General features: G+C 47.7%; 1 protein-coding gene across 1 annotated transcript in view; it reads right to left on the reverse strand.

Annotated features, from left to right (window-relative positions):
* The window catches only part of LOC119969034 (ephrin type-A receptor 6-like), a 956,636-nt gene that overhangs the window by 74,163 nt on the left and 856,125 nt on the right, over window positions 1-26,348 (reverse strand). The window contains 1 exon segment of the mRNA XM_038802175.1: window positions 16,131-16,256. Within this exon segment, the coding sequence (XP_038658103.1) occupies window positions 16,131-16,256 (126 nt within the window).

Consider the following 26,348-nt stretch of genomic DNA (forward strand, 5'->3'; position numbering starts at 1 on the left):
CATGGCAGACTGTCATAGTCTTTCTGTTGTTCACTTGAGCGTGGCAGACTTGCATCGTCTGCTGCTGGTTGCTCAGAGGAGGTTGCTAGACCCTCATGGTCTTGTTCATGCAAGGACTTTGCTTTGGAGTTTTGCGTTGCTTCTATCATGGAGGCGGTCCACGAGCTCGCTATGGAGGCTTGTGTCACTCGACTCACTTCTTGTTCATGCAAGGACTGTGGTGTGAAGTCTTGCGTTTCTTCTATCGTGGAGTCTGTCCACGAGCTCGCTGTGGAGACGTGCAGTTGTGTCGCTGTTGAGTCGGTCATCGTTTCTTGTGTGGAGCCGGGAACCCTTCACGGTTCATGGACTATTCTCTGTGTGGTAGCAGGCCGCTCTCTGTGGGCTTGTACCGCTCTCTGTGTCTTGGTGTCAGGCCTCAGCATAATCCTGCACTCACGAGTCGGGATTTCGTATATGCTGGGCTGATGATCCTCAAATCCGAAAAACTCGTCATCGGGCTCTTGAATGTACAACACGTCTAGTTGTGGTTCGGATTTAGTACTGGGGTAGCCACCTCCCAAGGTGAAAGCTTTGTCTGAGTCATTGTCTTCCAGGACCATATCATCACTTTTTGTGTCGGAGCTGGCGATGTCCAGAGAAGAAATAAAGGTCGGTGTCATAGTATACAAGGACTATATCATCTCTTTGGGTGGTGCTAACTGCTTGTTGCAGGGTTCTGAGGAGGTTACTTTCAGCCACTGGTTGACTTTCAGGCATTGTGCTGTCATTCCAGGTGAAAGAATCTTGTTTTATGGCTTTAAGAAATTCTTTCCGTGTGTTGGGACATTTTCCCTTTAAGTGGGCATGGCCCAGGGCCTCTGACGTCATGACGCGTGTGACGTGGGTCGTAGGAAGCGATTGGGCATGCAAGGACTTTCTCCACTGCGCATGTGCAGCACTTTTACCAAGATGGCTGCAATTCAAAACTGCAGATTTCTGTTGCAAGCCTACCTCGTGGTGAGTTTTGGTGCTTCTTTTACCGTTTATTTTTGTATTCTCCTCGCAGAATTCTTGGAATTTGTGCAGGACTGCCTGGAAATCGCTCTTGTTTTGCCCCTTTGAGTATTTGAAGGTCTGGAAGATTTCAGCTGCTTCTGGACCCGCGATGGAAAGTAGAAGCTTTATTTTCTCTGCATCCGCCACGCCATCTAGATCGGACGCTATCAGGTAGAATTCGAATCTCTGCCTGAACCAACGGCAGTTTTCACTGAGATTCCCTTGGTACATGAGCTACTGCGGATCTGGAATCCCGAACATTGTCTTGCCTGGCTGTTGTTGCTGGTTGTCACTGTTTGCTGAGTTGTAACTATATGGATTTAAACAGGTCACTCCTGTGTACCATGTCTTGTTATGCTCTTGGCGTAGCATAAGCGGCTTCCTTGATGTTCACTCTGACAAAGGAAGGTTCAGACGTGGAGATAACTTCAACACGTTTATTAAACTATTTACCATTCTCCTACTCGGATTCACCACTACTGTTAATCCTTCTTTAGCTACTCAGACTGACGAACCAGTCTGCTACAATCCAGGTGGTGGGTGTGATGTTGAATCAACCCTGTGTCTGTACTCACTGAGTGTCTCCAGTGGAAAGAGGAAGATCATGTGTGCTGTGTCCTTTATATATGGGTTGGTGTAATGCCCCCCTGTGGTAGTGTCACCTCTGTGTGTATCGTGAATGCCCATTGGTCGTGTCCTATCTTACTGACCGATTGGTTGAATGTCTGTATGTCATGTTTCTGGTGCTCCCTCTAGTGTCTAGCTAGTCTACGTGTACTTACATTAATCCCTTGTGTATCTACAGTGATGCATATCACCACACTCTTTATACAAGATACATTGAGGGAGTTTTAACCAAACTCTTGATGACATGGACCACACTGAATATCACACCAATTTGGTAAACTCATTACTTGTGGCCATGAAAATAAATGGTGAAACAATTGAAAAATAAAATGGCCTATGTTCTGTATGTGGTATCCTGACTGGATTCTCTTGTAGCCACCGAAGTTGGCCATTCCCTCAATACAAAATGGAGGAACGCAAAGCTTGCAGGGTAAAATGGACAAAGTTTGCAGCACAAGCAGGCTGCAACAAGCCAGCGTGTATTCTGTCTGCTAAGAGAGCAGACAGTACCGAAACGAACATTCCGCATACTAATGAAGCAATCTCCGGGACAGTTAGCATAGTAATGGAACAATCCCAGGGACAAAGGACACAAATAGGGAAGTGATTGCAACATTGTATGGGAAGCCAGACACCCCGGCACCAGCGGGGTTCGAAGACAAAGCACCAGAAGGCCCGCCCAGTAGTCGAGGGACAGCCTCAGTATTGGGGGATTCAAACAAATCGATTGGGAAGAGACCCAATCGATCTCCAGCAGATAGAGGGTCCGCCCAAAGGGGCACGAAGCCCTGGGACCTATAAAAGACAGGTCCCAAACTCAGTTCATTCTTCTTGACCAGCCCTCTCGACCAGCCTTTACCGAAGAAGACCTTGACCGAGAGAGAGGAGAGGTTCGGACAGCAGCCGCCAGCAAGTAAGTGTCTCACAACGATCGTTACCAGAGATAGACACTCCTGACCCCTTTTAACCTGTACCAACCTGAAGTCTGTTGACCCAGTGCAGAGCCAGAGGCCATTGTCCCCCTGATCCGGCAGTTCCTTATTCAGATAAGTATCAGTCTATTTAGTGGTAGGAATAGTTTAGTCATCTTAGCGTGTGCATAAGTAGTTTATAATTGTATTATAATAAACTCATTTGTTTGAACTTACTAATTTTTGTATGGTTTTATTGCTTTGAACTTGACCTTGAAACTTGTGGCGGTATCTTAACGATACCTGGCGACTCCAAAGCTAAGTAACGAAACAGAGCCAAATTGAGTGTTAAGCACACTCACAGCGACGGACTGCAGCAGCTGCGCCATGCAACATGGCGGCAGCCGCTCGTGGACCCGGCCTGCGGAATAGTTTCCCCCCCGTTGGCTGGCTCATGCGCCACAGATTTGCCGGGTTCTTGATCGACACAACCCACTGATGTTGGATGGTGCAGAGTTTGTAAGAAGCATCCAGGCGGGCTTCATAAAACAATATGTAGATAGTCCAACTAGGGAAGGGGCTGTACTGGACAAGGTATTGGGGAATTTGCCCGGCCAGGTGGTAGAAGTTTCAGTAGGGGAGCATTCCGGGAACAGTGACCACAATTCAGTAAGTTTTAAAGTGATGGTGGACAAGGATAAGAGTGGTCCTAGTGTGAATGTGCTAAATTGGGGGAAGGCTAAGTACAACAATATTAGGCGGGGACTGAAGAACCTAGATTGGGGGCGGATGTTTGAGGATAAATCAACATCTGACATGTGGGAGGCTTTCAAATGTCAGTTGAAAGGAATTCAGGACCAGCATGTCCTGAAGAAGGAATAATACGGCAAATTTCAGGAACCTTGGATAACGAGAGATATTGTAGGCCTCATCAAAAAGAAAAAGGAGGCATTTGTCAGGGCTAGTAGGCTGGGAACAGATGAAGCCTGTGTGGAATACAAGGAAAGTAGGAAGGAACTTAAGCAAGGAGTCAGGAGGGCTAAAAGGGGTCACAAAAATTCATTGGAAAATAGGGTTAAGGAAAATCCCAAGGCTTTTTACATGTACATAAAAAGCAAGAGGGTAGCCAGGGAAAGGGTTGGCCCACTGAAGGATAGGCAAGGGAATCTATGTGTGGAGCCAGAGGAAATGGGCAAGGTACTAAATGAACACTTTGCATCAGTATTCACCAACGAGAAGGAATTGGTGGATGTTGAGTCTGGGGAAGGGTGTGCAGATAGCCTGCGTCACATTGAGATCCAAAACGTCAAGCTGTTGGGCACCTTGAAAAATATTAAGGTAGATAAGTCCCCAGGGCCTGATGGGATCTACTCCAGAATTTTGAAGGAGGCGAGAGAGGAAATTGCTGAGGCCTTGACAGAAATCTTTGGATCCTCACTGTCTTCAGGTGATGTCCCTGGACTGGAGGACTGGAGACCAGCCAATGTTGTTCCTTTGTTTAAGAAGGGTAGCAAGGATAATCCAGGGAACTACAGGCCGGTGAGCCTTATGTCAGTGGTAGGGAAATTACTGGAGAGAATTCTTCGAGACAGGATCTACTCCCATTTGGAAGGGAAATGGACGTATTAGCGAGCGGCAGCACATTTTTGTGAAGAGGAGGTCGTGTCTCATTAACTTGATAGAATCTCGCCTGAGGTGTTCAGTTCCTTTGTGGATGCTTTTTCTCCACTTCGGGCAGTTTTATGGAAAGGATTCCCAGGTGTCAGTTGGTGCACTTTTTCAAGGAAGCTTTGAGGGTCTTCTTGAAGTATTTCCTCTGGCCTTCTGGGGCTTGCTTGCCATGTCAAAGCTCCGAGTAAAGCGCTTGTTTTGGGAGTCTCGTGTTAGACATGTGGATGAGGTGGCCTGCCCAGCAAAGCTGATCGAACGAGCTCAATGTTTCAATCCTGGGGGTGTTGGCCTGAGCGAGAACACTAATGTTGGTGTGTCTTTCTTGTCAATGATCTTCAGGATCATGCGGAGGTAGCGCTGATGGTACTTGTTCAGAGGTTTGAGGGGCCTGCTGTACATAGTCCACTTCTCTGAGCCATATAGGAAGGCAGGTATAACCAATAATCTGTAGACCATGAGCTTGATCCTAGGTTTGAGGTCTGGTCTTCAAACACTTTCTTCTTCAGGCAACTGAAGGCCCAGCTGGCACACTGAAGACGGTGTTGAATCTCGTCGTTGATGTCTGTCTTGTTGACAGTCGGCTCTTAAGGTATGTAAAGTGGTCCATGTTGTCCAAGGCCTTGTCATTGATAATTAGGGGGCAGTGTGGTGTGGCAGAGACAGGTTGGCAGAAGACCTTTATCTTACGGATGTTTAGTGTAAAGCCCTTGCTCTCATTTGCCTCAGTGCAGGTGTTGATGATGGCTTGTAGCTCAGCTGCATACTGTCGTTCAATGATAGAGGTTGGGATGACCTTGGATCTGGCCTGCAGATGGTGGAGGTTGAACAGATTCCTGTTTCTTCTGTAGTTCCGCTTCAGCTCAGAGTGAGATGCAGCAATATAGAGAATATAGAGCAATATATGCAGGAGATAGAGAAGACTGTTGGTGCGATGACACCGCCTTGCCTGACCCCAGTCCAAACATGGGCAGGGTTTCCAGCTGTTCCAACTGCCTGGATCTTCCTATCCTGTTGATGGCAGCACCCTTGTTGCGTGTTTCCCAGCGATGAAAGATGTGAACAATGGGATATTCAGTTGACAGTGGCAGACTTGAAGATCCCGCCATCGGCAAACAGTGGGCTGCCTCTGCTGCCAGAAACCACGCTGCAGGAGCGTGGAAAATCACCACTCTCCTCGTGTGCTACTGCACACTGGATTCACCGCTCTCCTCCTGTGCTGCTGCACACTGGATTCACTGCTCTCCTCGTGTGCTACTGCACACTGGATTCACTGCTCTCCTCCTGTGCTACTGCACACTGGATTCACCGCTCTCCTCCTGTGCTGCTGCACACTGGATTCACCGCTCTCCTCCTGTACTGCTGCACACTGGATTCACCGCTCTCCTCCTGTGCTACTGCACACTGGATTCACCGCTCTCCTCCTGTGCTGCTGCACACTGGATTCACCGCTCTCCGCCTGTGCTACTGCACACTGGATTCACTGCTCTCCTCCTGTGCTGCTGCACACTGAATTCACTGCTCTCCTCCTGTACTGCTTTACACTGGATTCACCGCTCTCCGCCTGAGCTACTGCACACTGGATTCACCGCTCTCCTCCTGTGCTGCTGCACACTGGATTCACCGCTCTCCTGTGCTACTGCACACTGGATTCACTGCTCTCCTCCTGTGCTGCTGCACACTGGATTCACCGCTCTCCACCTGTGCTACTGCACACTGGATTCACCGCTCTCCTCCTGTGCTGCTGCACACTGGATTCACCGCTCTCCTGTGCTGCTGCACACTGGATTCACCGCTCTCCTCCTGTGCTGCTGCACACTGGATTCACTGCTCTCTTCCTGTGCTGCTGCACACTGGATTCACTGCTCTCCTCCTGTGCTACTGCACACTGGATTCACCGCTCTCCTCCTGTGCTGCTGCACACTGGATTCACTGTCCCTCCTCCTGTGCTACTGCACACTGGATTCACCACTCTCCGCCTGTGCTACTGCACACTGGATTCACCGCTCTCCTCCTGTGCTGCTGCACACTGGATTCACTGCTCTCCTCCTGTGCTACTGCACTCTGGATTCACCACTCTCCGCCTGTGCTACTGCACACTGGATTCACCGCTCTCCTCCTGTGCTGCTGCACACTGGATTCACCGCTCTCCTCCTGTGCTGCTGCACACTGGATTCACTGCTCTCCTCTTGTACTGCTGCACACTGGATTCACCGCTCTCCGCCTGTGCTACTGCACACTGGATTCACCGCTCTCCTCCTGTGCTGCTGCACACTGGATTCACCGCTCTCCTGTGCTGCTGCACACTGGATTCACTGCTCTCCTCCTGTGCTGCTGCACACTGGATTCACTGCTCTCCTCCTGTACTGCTGCACACTGGATTCACCGCTCTCCTCCTGTGCTACTGCACACTGGATTCACTGCTCTCCTCCTGTGCTGCTGCACACTGGATTCATTGCTCTCCTCCTGTGCTGCTGCACGCTGGATTCACTGCTCTCCTCCTGTACTGCTCAACACTGGATTCACCGCTCTCCTCCTGTGCTGCTGCACACTGGATTCATTGCTCTCCTCCTGTGCTGCTGCACACTGGATTCACCGCTCTCCGCCTGTGCTACTGCACACTGGATTCACCGCTCTCCTCCTGTTCTACTGCACACTGGATTCACTGCTCTCCTCCTGTGCTGCTGCACACTGGATTCACCGCTCTCCTCCTGTGCTGCTTCACACTGGATTCACCGCTCTCCGCCTGTGCTACTGCACACTGGATTCACCGCTCTCCGCCTGTGCTACTGCACACTGGATTCACCGCTCTCCTCCTGTGCTACTGCACACTGGATTCACTGCTCTCCTCCTGTGCTACTGCACACTGGATTCACCGCTCTCCGCCTGTGCTACTGCATACTGGATTCACCGCTCTCCTCCTGTGCTGCTGCACACTGGATTCACCGCTCTCCTCCTGTGCTGCTGCACACTGGATTCACTGCTCTCCTCCTGTGCTGCTGCACACTGGATTCACTGCTCTCCTCCTGTGCAGCTGCACACTGGATTCACTGCTCTCCTCCTGTGCTGCTGCACACTGGATTCACTGCTCTCCTCCTGTGCTGCTGCACACTGGATTCACTGCTCTCCTCCTGTGCTGCTGCACACTGGATTCACAGCTCTCCTCCTGTGCTACTGCACACTGGATTCACCGCTCTCCTCCTGTGCTGCTGCACACTGGATTCACCGCTCTCCTCCTGTGCTGCTGCACACTGGATTCACCGCTCTCCTCCTGTGCTGCTGCACACTGGATTCACTGCTCTCCTCCTGTACTGCTGCACACTGGATTCACCGCTCTCCTCCTGTGCTGCTGCACACTGGATTCACTGCTCTCCTCCTGTACTGCTGCACACTGGATTCACTGCTCTCCTCCTGTGCTGCTGCACACTGAATTCACTGCTCTCCTCCTGTACTGCTGCACACTGGATTCACCGCTCTCCTCCTGTGCTACTGCACACTGGATTCACCGCTCTCCTCCTGTGCTGCTGCACACTGGATTCACTGCTCTCCTCCTGTGCTACTGCACACTGGATTCACTGCTCTCCTCCTGTGCTGCTGCACACTGGATTCACTGCTCTCCTCCTGTGCTGCTGCACACTGGATTCACTGCTCTCCTCCTGTGCTGCTGCACACTGGATTCAACGCTCTACTCCTGTGCTGCTGCACACTGGATTCAGTGCTCTCCTCCTGTGCTGCTGCACACTGGATTCACTGCTCTCCTCCTGTGCTGCTGCACACTGGATTCAACGCTCTGCTCCTGTGCTGCTGCACACTGGATTCAGTGCTCTCCTCCTGTTTTGCTGCGCACTGGATTCAACGCTCTCCTCCTGTGCTGCTGCACACTGGATTCAGTGCTCTCCTCCTGTGTTGCTGCGCACTGGATTCAACGCTCTCCTCCTGTGCTACTAGATTTGCTGCTCTCCTCCCACACTGGTGCACAACTTGATTAGCCGCTCTCCTCCCGCCCCCTCGGTGAGATTTTTCTTGGTGGCAGGACGTGGGTTGCCACTGGCTGATTGTGGGATCTTCTGGACCCTCCTCTGTCAATGGGATTTCCCATTGAATTTATCACATGCCGCCAGGAAACCTGTGGCGGGGGTGAGTCATCAGCTGGACTGGTAGATCCCACCAGTGTGAACAGCTGGAATCGCAGCGAGAGTGTGTAAAACTGACCATCTGAGGTTGGCAATTTAAGTTGCTTTGTCCATGGTTCCCAGCACAGTCATCCAGCAATCGTCCAGGGAGGTTAGCCCTTACCTGGGAACTTCTAGGAGGGATTCCCTGGTGCTTCTTTTGGGTACCCCCCCCCAAATCCTACGCTGGGGACACAGGAAGTTATGGTCTTAAAAATAGTTGTAACCACCATAAAAATAACAAAAATATACTGAAAAAAATCACAGAACCAAATTAAAAATAATTAATATTAGAAATTGTGGGCTTGACCAGCCTTGTGACAAGGATGTGTGTGAGACCATTTTATAAAGGACCCAAGGAAGCAAGAGCTGGAAAGACACACTGTTACTCAATGAAGTCAAAGGAATCTTCTTGCAGCATAAAATGACCTGCAAATATTGCAAAATTTAATAAACATGCTGTGTAATCATGTTTTTGAATGTTGGTATTTTTAATAATAATCACTTATTGTCACAAGTAGGCTTCAATGAAGTTACTGTCTAAAGCCCCTGGTCGCCACATTCCAACGCCTGTTCAGGGAGGCTGGTACAGGAATTGAATCTGCGCTGCTGTTGTACCGCATCACAAGCCAGCTATTTAGCCCAGTGTGCTAAATCTACTAATGTAATTTATGATAGAATCGTATTGCTTTCCAACAATTGCATTTCTTCTAAACATCCCTCAGTGTTGAAGTGCGTAAGGAATCCATTTCATGATGAACTCTATTATTTAAGTATCAGGAGAAGCTCTGGCCTCCAATATTGTCATTAGTTTTCAATCAGTAAATGGTCAGATGTGAAAACCATTACGTAAATAGCTTTTAAAATGAAAACCGAGCACAAAAATATCATTGTTTTTATTTGCATTTTGTTTGCATTTTGATGCATTTATTTGAATTCTGGCCATTATTTTGTTAGAATCTTTAAACTCTTCAAACTAGTAGGCAAATTGACCTCGGGCGCGATTTGCCGGTCTTGTTGCGGCTTACTTGGTGACGCGATGAATCTCGCAAGCTACATGATGCTTGAAACGTCTTGCGAGATTCAACTGAATCTCACGAGGCATTGTGATCTATGCCCACCATGGGCGAGATCCAGATATACATGTTTGAATGAGCTAAGCGGATTCTCCCGGCACCCGGGAACTAACGGCTTCCTCAGTGAGGCCTGGACCAGGTGCCGTTAAGTACTGGTTCACACAAAGGCGGATTAGGTGTAATGGCACCAAGGCCATTGGAGAGCCCTGTGTGGCTGGGGACAGGGCAGGGTGGCCCTTGGCTTCCTTTGGCACCTGGCCACTTTGCCACTGCGAGGCTGGCAGGAGCACTGCCAAGGTAGCAGTATTGGTGTGCCTGGATGCCAGGGTGGCACTGCCAAGGTTGGGGCCTCAATGTGACCCCCGAACCCCTCAAAGCCCCAACACCCATATGAGAGGGTCCTCGGGCCCCCCATATGCGCTGAACCTGCCCTGGGCCCAATCCCTGTTGCATAGAAAATGCCAGCTTGGCACCTTGACACTGTCAACCTGACACTCTGGCAGTGCCCTGCTAGTTAACAGTGCCACTTGGGCATGTTGGCCTCAATGTGGCACTGCCAGGGTGTCAGCTTGGCAGTGTCAAGGTACCCGGGTGACACCAGCATTGCCAGGGTGCCACCCTGCCAGAGGGCAAGCACGTGAGGGTCTCCAATCCCATGGGAGACCCCAAGTGCTGCTCCATCTGGTCCCTGTCTGTGGGGACCAGCACTGAATGGAGCTCACCCGATATCTCCAAGGCAAAGGGATGAGATTCCAAAGCCTTGGTTAGATTGGGGGAGTGCACCTTAAAGTGAGACAAGCTATCTTGCTCCACTATGCAGATTTTCTAAAATGTGATCTGCGCACAATGAACGGGATTCGCATCATGATGTCTTGCGTGGTCGCATGAGATCTCGCGAGGCATAGCGGGTCGGGTAGATCCCGGAAGAGGGATCTTCCGGCACGTGACAGCCGTTTGCGCTGCCTTTCATGTGATCAGTAGATCGTGCCCTAAGTGTGGGTGAATATCGGTGTGGATCTCACTCAAAAAGCTGGCAGGAAACACCCTGCCAAACCCGGCCACAATAAACTTGAGAATTCCTTTGGTTGAATCGCACCCCTCATTTGGATGAATCGCGCCGCTCATTTTAATTGAGGGTGAAGGGGGGCAAAGATGAGCCCCCAAACATGTGACATGACAGGGAGGAGCATGAATGCCAGGCTGATCTCAGTGGTCAAGTCTAATTTGAAATAATGTTCCAGGGGTCACCAGGATTCCCTGATTCTTTTTTCCAAATCCACTATCTGCTAGCAGACAAAAGTAAGAGCTCCTGGCAGGAGGCTGTAACGCGGCCCCCGGGAGAGTAGTCCTTGGCCATAAATTGAAGGGGAGAGGGCCCTCTGTCATGACTGGATGGGGGAGTAGGAGGTGACCATGAGTAGAGAAGACAGGGCCGGATTAAGTGGTAACAATAGCAAGGGAGAGGCATGGCTTTTTTATGAGGGCTGGAGGGGCATTCCTGTTACTCATGCCTACAGGGAAACTTAAATAAAAATTTCAAAACTTATCTATGGCCGATACTGACCCACAATTTCTCTCCTGATATTGCTGGGTTTGACCTGCACATAGAATAAAGGACCTTTGACTTTCCTGCAGGAGTCCCGCTTGCCAGCTCAAAAGCACAGGAAAGAAATGGGGAAAGTGAGCTGCCTTATTACCATTGTCACCAACCCCTCATTGAGAAGTCATTGAGGAAGGCCATATTAATATGCTGAATGTTCACACAATGATTTCCTCTGACTGCAATTTCGAGGTTGCAAGCAAGATATTTGGTCAGATCAGAATAAGAAATGATAGTGACAATAAATTGCACCTGATTCCAGATTTTATCTTAATGGCTGAACATAATAATTTATAAATTTTCATGGTGCAAAAGAAATTGTGGGTGGTTATACGTGCTACGCAGCTGGCATATATTTGTATAATTTATTAATTATGTTTAATTTGAAAGTATTCCAGATTTCAATTGAATTCTGTTACAATGTCTGTATAAATTAACACATTATTTTATTAAATTAAAATAGAATTGACCAACTGTCAATTAATTTGCAACAACAAGGATTAATTTTGACAAGGTATAATGTTCTCAAATTATTCTCCCATTTGGTGTTGGCAATCATTTTTCCAAAACATATCTGAGTTGTACCTTCTGGGAAAACAGGGTTCTTAATGAGCTTTTGTATAGTTTACCTGGCACTTTGTGAACAATTAAATGAAGAGTTTTGGATAAGTTACAGTTTCAAAATTTAAATAAAATTTAATGTCTCTTTTGCAAAACTAGATATAGAGCAACACATACCAATGGGCATCATGGTAGCACAGTGGTTAGCACTACTACCTCACAGCGCTAGCGACCGAGTTCAATTCCGGCCTTGGGTGATTTTCTGACTGGAGTTTGCACGCTCTTCCCGTGTCTGCGTGGGTTTCCTCCGGTTTCCTCCCACTGTCCAAAGATGTACAGGTGAAGTGGATTAACCATGCTAAATTGCACCTTAGTATCCAGTAATGCTCAGATTACCGGGGTGGGAGTATGGGGATAGGGTGAGGGAGTGAATCTGGGTGCAGGTGCTTCTTTCGGAGGGTTGGTGCTGACACAATGGGCCAAATGGCCTCCTTCTGGGATTCTATGGATTTTGTCATTAAGCAGCAAAACAAAATTCATTGAGAACATCTTTGAATTCACACAAATCTACTCATTATGTAAGATTGGAGCTTTGAATTCACGCTGCAGCATTTTAAGACAGGAAAGATTATAATGTCAGCACTAAAATATAGGGCAACCTTTGCTTTATTGCCCCATGAGCTGAATGGACATTTTCATAGACAGCATAAATAATAGTAAGTGAGCAAAGAGAGTTAATGTGCCACGGCTCCAGATTTGTTTAGTTATCAATTGAGCTTTTCTCTTATAATTTATGAGATAATCGGACTGCATTAAGTTAGTTCCTATTTATCTGTGATGGCAACCATGGGCGGAACCTCAGGGGCCCGTCGCAGAAGAGGCGGGGCAGTAAAATTCGGCGAGCCATTCAAAAGTCCACTGGCTTCAGCAGGCCCAGATTTGGAGACATTTGTAAAAATCAAAATGAACTTAGTTCCTTCAGTGAGTCTAAGATGCATGTCACTGTCCAAGGGGGCTGGATATCTCAGTCGACACAATGGTTAACATGTAGTTCAGAATAACCCCAATAACTTAGATTTGATTCCTATTCTGGCTGAAGCAGACTTTGGAATTTTACTGAGCTGCTTCTGCTGCGACGGGCCCCTAAGATTCCGCGTGGTTGCCATAACAGATAAAATAAGAACTAACTTAATGCAGTCTGATTATCTCATAAATCCCGTACCAGCCTCCCCGAGCTGGAATGTGGCGACTAGGGGCTTTTCACAGTTGCTTCATTTGAAGCCCACTTGTGACAATAAGCGATTTTCATTTAATTTTCAACTGATAACTAAACATATGAAAAACATTGAGATTAATTTAAAGCCATCAAATTTACTGTAATCAAAATTTTGTTTAATTGATGCAGAATTTTCTTTGAAAGTTTCCTTCCAAATTGTGAGGTAGCAGACCTTCTAGACAGGAGAATTAGCGAAAGGTTAACAAAGCTGAATGATATCTTGAAAGTGTGGAGTACTAAGGGCTGTGCTTAATTGCATTGCTCTTTCAAAGAACTGACACAGGCATGGTGAACCAAATGACTTGTTTCTACTCTGTAGGATTCCATGGGTGTGATTCACCCAAAGTATTACTGTCATTTTGGGTGCTTTTGGCACGGTGTTTCCTGCCAGCTATTTGGGTGCAATCCAGGCCGGGATTGAGCTGCCCTTAAGTCATTTTTTCGACTTGGGACGTTTTGCCCCAGTCCAGCCCACACTTAAAAAAATTATTTCAGCAGTGGTGAACTGAACTCACCGGTCAGCCCGGCTCTTCAGAAATCGGGGTGCCCCTTTGAAAGGGTGCCCCAAACTCGAAGTGAGCTTGCGGATCCCCCACAGCCGCCACCCACAGACAATGCCACCCCCTGAAAACTTGAGCATTACCCCCCCACCCCTACAATGAGCACAACCCGCAATGGGGTCACTGAAGGCCCCCTTTTCATGATGCCCTCTCAATCTTTATGAAGTTCTTTCATACCCCCCTCCACTTCCCCCTTTCATGGGCATGGCCCCCTCAGGCCCCGTGCCTGGCACCCAGGCAATGCTGTGACACCCTGGAAGTGCCAACCTGGTACCCTGACATTGCCAGGGGCAGTGCCAGGGTACTATCCTGCCCTGTCCTCATTGATGCGGGGGGGCTCCAGCGGCCTCCCAGACGCCTGGTGTGGCTATCACGCCTGGTATCAACTTGTGGGGACCAGTACTAATCGGAGCCCAGTTGAGGCCTTGTCAGTGCTGCTGGTGACCCCCGCGAGCTGGAGAATGTGGCCTCAAACAGGCGGCGCATATTTAAATTAGCCTAATTTAAATCTATTGTCTCGATCACGCATAGCGAGGGCCTGATCCAGATCGTGCCGGGTGCCGCAGGTCGACTGACTCGCACGTGGTTTGGCGGCCAGTGCAAAGCATGGTTTCGGCCTCACCTACGATGCACCAAGAGCAATGAGATCAGCACCAGGCCAAAGCGGTCTGAAAACCACATCCCAAGATACCACTATAAAATACTGCACTTTCACAGCAATAGATTACATGTGTATAACAATTCTGTAACAAAAGAAGACCTGCGTTTATGCAGCAGTTTCCATGAATACTGGACATCTCAAAGTGCTTTACAATCAATGTAATTTTTTTTGAAGTATTGCCATTGTTATAACATATTTTGAGATGTTGATTGAGCGATAACTACTGGCCAGAACATCCCCTGCTCTTTTAGAATAGTGAAATTAGGTGATCTTTTCCATATGAAACACAGTGCTAAGTTTTGGAAGCTTTAAGGTACAGCCATGATCTTAAGTACTTTTCTACTCAACCTCCAAATCGGAAGCAAAATTCAATGGTTAGCACTGGGACTACGGTGCTGAGGACCCGGATTCGAATCCTGGCCCTGGGTCACTGTCCGTGTGGAATTTGCATATTCACTCCGTGTCTGCGTGGGTTTCACCCCCACAACCCAAAGATGTGCTGGTCAGGTGGATTGGCCACACTAAATTGCTCCTTAATTGGAAAAAAAATTAATTGGGTAATCTAAATTTTAAAAAATTCATAGAGTGATACAAAAATTTGTAACCAGATGGCTGATGGTTGATGGCGCAAAATAGCAATTTATTGAAACACCATGGAGGCATGGTGGTTAGCACAGCTGCCTCACAGCACCAGGGACCCAGGTTTGATTCTGGCCTTGGGTGACTGTGTGGAGTTTGCATGTTCTTCCCGTCTTCTGGCCTTGGGTGACTGTGTGGAGTTTGCATCTTCTTCCCATGTCTGTGTGAGTTTCCTCTGGGTGCACCTGTTTCCTCCCACAGTCCAAAGATGCGCAGGTTAGGTGGATTGACAATGATCAATGGGCAGGGTTTACGAGGATAGAACATAGAACATAGAACAGTACAGCACAGAACAGGCCCTTCGGCCCTCGATGTTGTGCCGAGCAATGATCACCCTACTCAAACCCACGTATCCACCCTATACCCGTAACCCAACCTTACTTTTTTAGGACACTACGGGCAATTTAGCATGGCCAATCCACCTATCCCGCACATCTTTGGACTGTGGGAGGAAACCGGAGCACCCGGAGAAAACCCACGCAGACACGAGGAGAACGTGCAGACTCCGCACAGACAGTGACCCAGCCGGGAATCGAACCTGGGACCCTGGAGCTGTGAAGCATTTATGCTAACCACCATGCTACCGTGCTGCCCCTAGGATGAGGGAGTGGGCCTAAGTAAAGAGCTCTTCAGATGGTCGGTCCAGACTCGATGGGCTTCCTTCTGCACTGAAGCAATTTTATAAATTACTGATGAGAAAATTCAATCTGAAGGAGGGAAGTCAGGTGGAACCTGTCACTCCAGTAGCAATAGAATTGTGGAATAAATTGTCAGGGAAGGCCACTGAAGTTGGTTTAATTCCAAAGTTCCAAAGGTTTGGTTCAGAGTGAAAAGAAACTGACAGATAGTATGGGAAAGCAGATGGATATAAAAGAAGAAAAAGAAGATTTGGTCTTTATCCCTTTCCTAAAACTTTTATGTTCTAACTCTATGAGTTATTTTCTCAATAGTTGTCATGGTGGATGGATCTCAATAATGAAATTAAAATAATTGTTTAAAAAAAACTAAAATAAAAAAAAACTAGTTTGAAATTATGCTTTGGGCTAACACGTTCAGGCACATGAAAGTCGTTGTCTAAAGAAGAAAATTGGTTAATGAGTTCACCAAATAGCAGAGAGTGGAATTTCTACTGAACACTTTAATGGCTCGAACCTATTAGACCCACAATGCAGGTTCAAAGACTTGTTTCGTGAAACCAGTTAAGTGCTAAGTAAAATGGTTTGAAAGAATCACTTGCAGAACAAGTACCTCAAAAGGCTTCAACTTTTAAAGAGACAGGTCAAACCAAAACAATTCTACCAGCAGAAAGGATTCTCTTGCATTTCCTACTATTTTTTTTACCTGCTCCAATTACTCTCTCTATGCGAATTCTGGACGGATCTATTTCTTTTGCAAATTCGTGCACTGCTTGAGATGGGTCTTCATAAGTGTCCGGATCGATGTATGTTCTCATCCCTGGAAATCTGACTGGAAAGAATTAAAATAGAATTTTTCAATTGGTAAGAATTAAATAAACCCAGAATTATTCAGAAATTCTCTGTTGACTTACTGGGAGATTTTGCTCACAGAGTCTTCTAATAATAGTAATTGCTTATTGTCACAAGTAGGCTTCAGTGAAGTTACTGTGGAAAGCCCCTGGTGGCCACATTCCAGCGCCTGTTTGGGGAGGCCGGTACGGGAATTGAACCCGCGCTGGTGCCTTGTTCTGCATTACAAGCCAGCTGTTTACCCCACTGTGCTAAACCAGCCCCAGTCTCTCTATTTAATCACAGGTATTTAATCACAGCAAGTTCAGGTATCTTGGAAATTGATTTTAAAAAGTGTGCATCATAAATGTCTGTTTAATGGGAATTTGCTTCTCCATCTGGAGCTAAAAGTCCAGCAAATTTATTTTCTCAATCACAGTTGTTCGCTGATTAGAAATACGCCAATGCTGAAATAATTGCAGTGGTATAATTAACACCTTGCTTTCCATTTAGACTATTGAGCTTGCTGCATCCATGATTTTTGAATAAATGAGTATTACTGTCAAGAGTATGAAACACAATCACAGCACTTTAATATTAATCTGACTCATGGCATCTGCCACTTTCAGAACATTGAGCAAACCATATATGCCTGTAATTTCTGCAGGAGTTCCCTCGATCGCCCACTGGAACTCTGGGTGACTATCTGAACAAACAACAGAAACAGTTAGAAATGGCCATATATCCTCTTATTTTTCCTGAGGTCAATGATCAGAACCCTGTAAAACATCTCCCCCATTTTCTGAAACCATGCTTTCAAAAACAAACTCTTTCCCACCACCATATTATTGTCCAATAATAAGTATGTTCTTTAAAAGTTGCAGGAAAAGGCCCCAACTGTGAGAAGTTGCCAATACAGTCAAAAATCAGTACAGCAACAGATTTCAGCTCATTGAAAACTCAGCTCAATGGAATAAGTATAAATGGGGTCTCTTTCATCACGATGTCCGAATGACCAATGCCTCTCTGCTGGGATAACCCTCCAATCGAAATGCAGTCACAGAATAATACTAGTTAATACTAGTAATTCCATATGATTTTGCTCAGGGCATGGTGGCACAGTGGTTAGCACTGCTGCCTCACAGCAACAGGGACCAGGTTCGATTCCGGCCTTGGGTGACTGTCTGTGTGGAGTTTGCACATTCTTCCCGTGTCTGCGTGGGTTTCCTCTGGGTGCTCTGGTTTCCTCCACAGTCCAAAGATGCGCAGGTTTGGTGGATTGGCCAAGCTAAATTGCCCCTGAATGTCCAATGGTGTTCAGGTTAGGTGGAGTTACGGGGTTATTGGGATAGTGCGGGGCAGTGGGCCGAGGTAGGATGCTCTTTCGGAGGGTCATTGCAGATCTGATGGGCTGAATGTCCTCCTGGTGCACTGTAGAGATTCTATGGATATAGATAGATGATTTGGAAACTGTGTAATGGCTCTGTAGTACTCTTCATAAGATGAGTGGTAAAGCGAAAAGTGCAGAGGATACTGGAAGTCTGCAGAGGGATTTGGATAGGTTAAGTGAATGGGCTAGGGTCTGGCAGATGGAATACCATGTTGACAAATGTGAGGTTGTCCATTTTGGTAGGAATAACAGCAAACGGGATTATTATTTAAACGATAAAATATTAAAGCATGCCGCTGTGCAGAGAGACCTGGGTGTGCTAGTTTGTCAGGTGCAACAGTGATTAAGAAGGCAAATGGAATTTTGTCCTTCATTGCTAGAGGGATGGAGTTTGAGATTAGGGAGGTTATGTTGCAATTGTATACGGTGTTAGTGAGGCCACACCTGGAGTATTGTGTTCAGTTTTGGTCTCCTTACTTGAGAAAGGACATACTGGCACTGGAGGGTGTGCAGAGGAGATTCACTAGGTTAATCCCAGAGCTGAAGGTGTTGGATTATGAGGAGAGTTTGAGTAGACTGGGACTGTACTCGTTGGAATTTAGAAGGATGAGGGGGGATCTTATAGAAACATTTAAAATTATGAAGGGAATAGATAGGATAGATGTGGGCAGGTTGTTTCCACTGGCGGGTGAAACCAGAACTAGGGGACATAGCCTCAAAATAAGGGGAAGTAGATTTAGGACTGAGTTTAGGAGGAACTTCTTCACCCAAAGGGTTGTGAATCTATGGAATTCCTTGCCCAGTGAAGCAGTTGAGGCTCCTTCATTACATGTTTTTAAGGTAAAGATAGATAGTTTTTTGAAGAATAAAGGGATTAAGGGTTATGGTGTTCGGGCCGGAAAGTGGAGCTGAGTCCACAAAAGATTAGCCATGATCTCATTGAATGGCGGTGCAGGCTCGAGGGGCCAGATGGCCTACTCCTGCTCCTAGTTCTTATGTTCTTATGTTCTTATAAGGTAACAGGAACACTGGCTGGATTCGCAAAGCATTTTTATGTCAAAGCCGTGCCAGTAAGGTTCTCTCCCAATCAAGTACATGGATATCTCATGAAAGTATTTGAGTGGTAAATTACACGTTGCAGCAATTTGTTCTCACTGAGAACAGTTAATGGGATAGGCAATAAACTAACAGCTTTGTATTTTTGCGTGCTATTGTTTGCTGGTGTGGCACATGAGCCGTATACAAACCGAGTCAGAAACTAGATAGGGAATAGGAAATGACTAACTCTAGGGGAATTAGTCAACTTATAACTGGTCCATTATCTTTCTGATTGCGACAATGGTATTGCAAAGGAAAACAGACAAACATAAAAATGAAAAAGAGTAATGAAGTAAGCTGGGTTTTTTTTCAGTTGTTCCAGCAATGGGTTTTGTTTAGGCCTCCTCCCCTAAGCATAATTAGTTGCACTAATGATAACTTTGTACAATCACATATCGGGTGGCAACAACACTGTCGCCAGTTTCTGCCAACAAGAACTCCAACTTACTCTGTTGAATGTCTGAATGATTATTCAGCTGAATATAAGTTGTTCTGTACCTGAGCTTGGTGAAGCTTCTCAGTATAAATAAAACACACAAAAAATTCTTCAGTAGCTTTATAGTTTTTAATAATGTGATCAATATAAAAATGCCCACTTTTTTTATTAAACAAAGGAAAACAATACAACTTACCAAATTACTGCAGTGGGAGGGACGCTGCTGGAGAAGATACTGAGGGATAGGATCTATTACCCTTTTGAAGAAAATGGACTGATTAGTGATAGGCAACATGGTTTTGTGCAGGGAAGGTCATGTCTTACCAACTTAATGGAATTCTTTGAGGAAGTGACAAAGTTGATTGATGAGGGAAGGGCTGTAGATGTCATATACATGGACTTCAGTAAGGCATTTGATAAGGTTCCCCATGGTAGGCTGATGGAGAATGTGAAGTCTCATGGGGTCCAGGGTGTACCAGCCAGATGGATAAAGAACTGGCTGAGCAACAGGAGACAGAGAGTCGTAGTGGAAGGGAGTTTCTCAAAATGGAGAACTGTGACCAGTGGTGTTCCACAGGGATCCGTGCTGGGACCACTGTTGTTTGTGGTATACATAAATGATCTGGAGGAAGGTATAGGTGGTCCGATTTGCAAGTTTGCAGATGACTCTAAGATTGGTGGAGTAGCAGATAGTGAAGGGGACTGTCAGAGACTACAGCAGAATATAGATAGATTGGAGAGTTGGGCGGAGAAATGGCAATGGAGTTCAATCCCGGCATATGCGAGGTATTGCATTTTGGAAGATCAAATTCAAGAGCGAACTATACGGTAAATGAAAAAGTCCTGGGGAAAATTAATGTAAAGAGAGATCTGGGTGTTCAGGTCCATTGTACCCTGAAGGTGGCTGCGCAGGTCGATAGAGTGGTCAAGAAGGCATACGACATGCTTTCCTTCAAGGGAAGGGGTATTGAGTACAAGAGTTGGCAGGTCATGTTACAATTGTATAAGACTTTGGTTTGGCCACATTTGGAATACTGCGTACAATTCTGGTCGCCACATTACCAAAAGGATGTGGATGCTTTGGCGAAGTTGCAGAGGAGGTTCACTAGGATGTTGCCTGGTATGGAGGGCGCTAGCTATGAAGAGAGGTTGAGTAGATTAGGATTATTTTCATTAGAAAGACGGAGGTTGAGGGTGGACCTCATTGAGGTCTACAAAATCATGAGAGGTATAGATAGGGTGTTAGCAAGAAGCTTTTTCCCCGAGTCGGGGACTCAATTACTAGTGGTCACGAGTTCAAGGTGAGAGGGGAAAAGTTTAAGGGAGATATGCGTGGAAAGTTTTTTACGCAGAGGATGGTGGGTGCCTGGAACGCATTGCCGGCAAAGGTGGTAGAGGCGGGCACGATAGCGTCATTTAAGATGTATCTAGACAGATACATGAATGGGCAGGGAGCAGAGGGATACAGATCCTTAGAAAATAGGCAACAGTTTTATGTAGAGGATCTGGATCGGCGTAGTCTTGGAGGGCCGAAGGGCCTGTTCCTGTGCTGGCGTTTCTCTTTATTCTTTGAAATAATGGACCAGGAAAAACAACATGGGACAAAATAAGGCAGAACATTTTCACCTTTTTTTGTTCATTTATGGGATGTGGGCATCGCTGGCAAGGCCAGTATTTATTGCCCATCCCTAGTTGCCCTTGAGAAGGTACTGGACACCAGTAGTAAACAACTTATTTATATCTCAAAACATTTGTGGTTCCACTGTATCTGCAATATAATGACTACACATGCCTGTCTTGATCATCAGCATCCTTTATTTCTGTGAACTGCTGAGGATTAAATCCGTTTGCCTCAAACGATGATACCTAGGCTTCAGACAGCATTGTAACTGGTTTGACAAAAATTCTTAGAATGGATTTTACAAATTATTAAAAAGGGTATTTGCAGACCTCCAATTAAACACTTCCCAATGGTTTGATCCCCGAAAGACATGCGAAAGTGAGTTTGGTGAGTTGGACATTCTGAGCTCTCCCTCTGTGTACCCGAACAGGCTGTAGTGTGGCGCCTGGTGGATTTTCACAGCGGCTTCATTGCAGTGTTAATGTAAGCCTACTTGTGACACTAATAAAGATTAATTTGTCCATAATTAACACTAGATTCTGATGTTGACTTTATTCCAAGCTGACTAGAAATAAAGGCATATTGGATACTTTTATGAAATAAAGGCAGTACATGTTCAAAACAGTCAAAAGTTTGGGCAACATTCTTGGAGAGAAGAAGGTAGGATTAATGTTTCTATTCTATGACTCCTCATCCGAATCCCTGACAAAGTGTAACAGACCTGAAACGTTAACCCCACCTTCCTCTCCCCACAGATGCTATCTGACCTGCCGAGTGTTTCCAGCAATTTTTATTGTGTACCCCAAAAAGTAGGGTACAAATAATGTTATAAAGTTGTATTTGTCCAAATCTAGAATTGCACCATTCTTGGCAAACACTTCTGCTTTTTCCAGTCGGCTAAGTTAGGACTGTCAAAGTAGCCTGCATTTTTCATGATATATTCTTTCATTTCACAGCTGTATTGTGAATTTTTGGAGGCGCCTCTGACTCTACTAACATGTGAGTCTTTGGGTGCTTCTCCTCAAGAGATCAGATCCAGATGGCCACTTGATCATTTCCTCTTAATATCCTTGGAACGCACATTAAAAGACAGTAATGTTTTGTATCTGATTTCAGTTCGATTTAGTGCTTCCCTGAAAACGCTGCCCGATATATTGAAAAGATTGAAACATTTTACATTGTCATTGACTTTCTCCACTTCCTTAGGAAATTAACCTGAAAGATTGATTCACCATTGTAATTCCCATCAACCTGTCATATACATCCAAGGAATTATTCCCAGGTCCATCAGGGATTATTTTTTCAGTTTTTTAATTCAATTACAACCCTTTTCAAGTAGTGTGCAACCTCAGTATTCCATGTTTATTATTTGTGGGACTATTTCTGAATTATAAGGTGTTAAAAGGAGTTGGGACTCAACATTTTTAAAAACTCATCTCCATTGTTAACCCCAGACCCACAGAAATCCACCAGAGTCCATAGAAATTACAATATGGAAACAGGCAATCCAAATCAATAGGTTTGTGTTGGTGTTTATCCTGCACACGTAGAGTAATCCCATGTGCATCCTCATTCCTATATCAACCACATAAGACCAGAAATCGGAACAGAAGTAGACCATTCAGCCCTTCGAGCCTGCTCCAGCATTTAGTCAGATCATGGCTGATCTAACACTCACCAAATCCACTTTTATCTTTTGCTGTTATCCTTGATTAAAAACCTGTCGATCTCAGCCTTGAAAATGTTCTGCCTCCACAGCTTCTTGGGGCAAAGAATTCCAAAGATTCACCACTCTTTGAGAGAAGAAATTCTTCAAATTCTTCCTCAAATCCGTCTTGAATCCCTTATTCTGTGACTATGTCCTCTTGTCCTAGACTCTCCCATGAGTGAAAATATCCTCCCAAACTATACACTGCCCAATCCCCTAAGAATGTCCCCAAGGATGCTATATGTTTCAATTACCAGCTCTCATCCTTCTGATCTTCAAGGAGTACAAACCCAGCTTGTCCAATCTTTCCTCATATGGCATACCCAGGTCCTCTGGTTTTGCCCCAGACCTAAACAGAACCGGAGGTTTATTACCAGTGCATCTGCAATTTCCACCCTCACTTTCCTCAGCATCTTTTGATGCATCTCATCCAAAGCTGGTGACTTATCAGCTTTAAATACAGCCAGCCTTTTTAATACTTCCTCTTTACCAATTTTTAGCTGATCCAGTAACTCAATTACTTCCTCCTTCATGATGGCTTTAGCAATATCTTTTTTCATGGTAGAGACAGTTTCAAAGTGTGGTGGTATGATTAACATAGCTGCCTGCCATTGGTGCAGAACACCGGCTTACCATTGGCCCTGGTCGGTCATGTGCCTCTCGACCGATTGGTTGAGACCAGTCATGTGACGGCTCCCCGATTGGTCGAGAGGCTGAGTTAACCCTGCCTCCAGGGCGGGGTATAAATACCCAGTACTCCCGGCAGTCGTCCATTTACTGTAGTCGACCGCAGGGCTAACATCTAGCTGATTAAAGTCATACTTTTGTATAGCAACTCGTCTCGCGTTCAATTGATGGTACATCAATTTAATCAGCTAGAATTTTGAAGATGGAGCTCCGGATCAAGCCTGAATGCCTCCGCATCAGCCCGCAAACTCAGAATGCATCGGAAATCTTCAAACATTGGCTGGCGTGTTTCGATGGCTACCTGGCGTCCGCAAGCATGTCCCCACCATGGCACAGAAGCTTCACATTCTCCATTCCAGCGTGGGCATGGCGGCCTACGCGATGATAGGGGAGGAAAAAGATTACGACGCGGCCATGGATAAACTGAAAGAACAGTTTCTTAAGCCGGTAAACAGAGTGTTCGCCCGACATCTGCTGGCTACCAGACAACAGTTCCCCGGTGAGTCCTTAGACGATTTTTACCAGGCTCTCGCTGTCCTGGGGAGGAATTGCACCTGCCTCGAAGTTTCAGCCACAGAGCGCATGGAACTTTTAATCAGAAATGCTTACGTGGCTGGGATGCAGTCCACCGCTATCCGCCAGCGGATGCTGGAAAAAGACGACCTCAGCCTAACTGAGACACGGACTCTCTCCACCTCCCTGGAAGTCGCCGACTTAAACGCCCACGCCAATGTCCCCAGCCGCGCTGCAGCGCCCTGGGCCTCCTGGCACGCTTCCTCACCGCCATCCGCCGCTCCCGGCCCCCCTCAGGCCTGCGCGCCACGGGACGCCCCGACAAGTCCGCGGGGCCCCGCTGCTATTTCTGTGGGTTCGCCAAACACCCTCGCCCGCGCTGCCCGGCCCGCTCCGCCCTCTGTAAGAGCTGCGGGAAGAAGGGCCATTTTTCGTCGGTCTGCCAGGCCAAATCGGTCGCTGCTGTGCCGCGCAGCGACCGGGGATCCCCCCCTCCGGGCCTTTCCGGGCCCTTCCAGCGCACCGCACCAATCTCTCACCACCCGCCCCGGGCCCCTGCGCCCGGCCTGCGCGCCTCTCTGCCCCCGCTCTCAGCCGCTCCGATCGGCCCACCGGCACCGCTAACCCCACCCCCAGCAACCACGAGGGTCCCGTGGGCGCCGCCATCTTGGGCCCCGGACGCCACGTGCGGGTCCTGGGCGCCGCCATCTTAGGGCGCCGACTCCACGTGCGGGACCTGGCGCCGCCATCTTGGGGCCCCGACTCCACGTGCGGGTCCTGGGCACTGCCATCCTGGACTGGCACACAAGGTCCTGCCAGCACCTACTCGGGCGACGACGACTACGACGATGGATCTTCTCCACGGCTCGTGGCCATTCAACTCGACCAATCACGTCCACGCACGCTCGCCAAAACAACGACGCCGATCCACCTCAATGGCCACGAGACGGGCTGCCTGCTGGACTCCGGGAGCACGGAAAGCTTCGTACGCCCTGCCACGGTAAGACACTGCGCGCTCCCTGTCCATCCTGTAAAACACAAAATCGGGTTAGCCTCAGGTTCGCACTCCGTCCGCATCACAGGGTGCTGCATCGCGGACCTCATGGTCCAAGGGAAGATTTAAAAAAATTATAAACTCCTTGTCCTCCCTGACCTTTGCGCACCGGCACTCCTAGGACTGGACGTCCAGTGCAACCTGCAGAGCTTGACCTTCCAATTCGGCGGCCCTATACCCCCCCTCACTGTCTGCAGCCTCGCGTCCCTCAAAGTAGACCCCCCCTCCTTGTTTGCTAATCTCACCCCTGATTGCAAATCCGTCGCGACACAGAGCAGACGGTACAGCGCCCAGGACCGGACCTTCATCAGGTCCGAGGTCCATAGGTTGCTGAAGGAAGGGGTCATCGAGGCCAGCAACAGTCCCTGGTGAGCCCAAGTGCTGGTGGTCCGGACTGGGGAGAAAAACCGGATGGTCATCGACTATAGCCAGACCATCAACCGGTTTACGCAACTGGACGCGTATCCTCTCTCCCGTATTTCCGCCATGGTAAACGAGATCGCGAAATACAAAGTCTTCTCCACTGTGGACCTCAAGTCCGCCTATCACCAGCTCCCCATCCGCGCGAGTGACCGCAAGTACACCGCGTTCGAGGCTGATGGGCGCCTCTACCACTTCCTCAGGGTTCCATTCGGTGTCACAAATGGGGTCTCGGTCTTCCAACGGGAGATGGACCGAATGGTCGACAAGTACGGATTACGGGCTACCTTCCCATACCTCGATAATATCACCATCTGCGGCCACGACCAGCAGGACCATGACACCAACCTCCGAAAATTTCTCCAAACCGCAAAACTCCTTAACCTCACTGACAATAAGGATAAGTGTGTGTTTAGCACTGACCGTCTAGCCATCCTCGGCTACGTAGTGTGTAACGGAGTGATAGGCCCCGACCCCAAACGCATGCGCCCTCTGATGGAACTCCCTCTCCCCAATACCCACAAATCCCTCAAACGCTGCCTGGGTTTCTTCGCTTACTACGCCCAATGGGTTCCCAATTACGACGACAAGGCCCGTATCCTCATTCAGTCCACGACCTTCCCGCCATCGTCAGAGGCCTGCCAGGCCTTTAGCCGCATCAAAGCAGACATCGCAAAGGCCACGATGCGCGCCATCGACGAGTCCCTCCCCTTCCAGGTCGAGAGCGACGTATCAGAAGTAGCTCTGGCGGCCACCCTGAACCAAGCGGGCAGACCCGTGGCCTTCTTCTCCAGAACCCTCCAGGCTTCCGAACTCCGCCACTCCTCAGTGGAAAAGAAAGCCCAGGCCATAGTCGAAGCTGTGCGACATTGGAGGCACTATTTGGCCGGCAGGAAGTTTACCCTCCTCACAGACCAACGGTCAGTGGCCTTCATGTTCGATAATGCACAGAGGGGCAAGATTAAGAACGACAAGATCTTACGGTGGCGGATCGAGTTGTCCACGTACAACTATGATATCTTGTATCGTCCTGGGAAGCTCAATGAGCCCCCTGATGCCCTGTCCCACGGTACCTGCGCCAGCGCGCAGATAGACCGCCTCCGCTCCCTCTGCCATCCAGGGGTGACCCGTTTCTACCATTTCATTAAGGCCCGCAACCTGCCCTA

The sequence above is a fragment of the Scyliorhinus canicula genome, chromosome 7 (genome assembly GCF_902713615.1).
Source record: "Scyliorhinus canicula chromosome 7, sScyCan1.1, whole genome shotgun sequence".
In the NCBI taxonomy this organism is placed as follows: domain Eukaryota; kingdom Metazoa; phylum Chordata; class Chondrichthyes; order Carcharhiniformes; family Scyliorhinidae; genus Scyliorhinus; species Scyliorhinus canicula.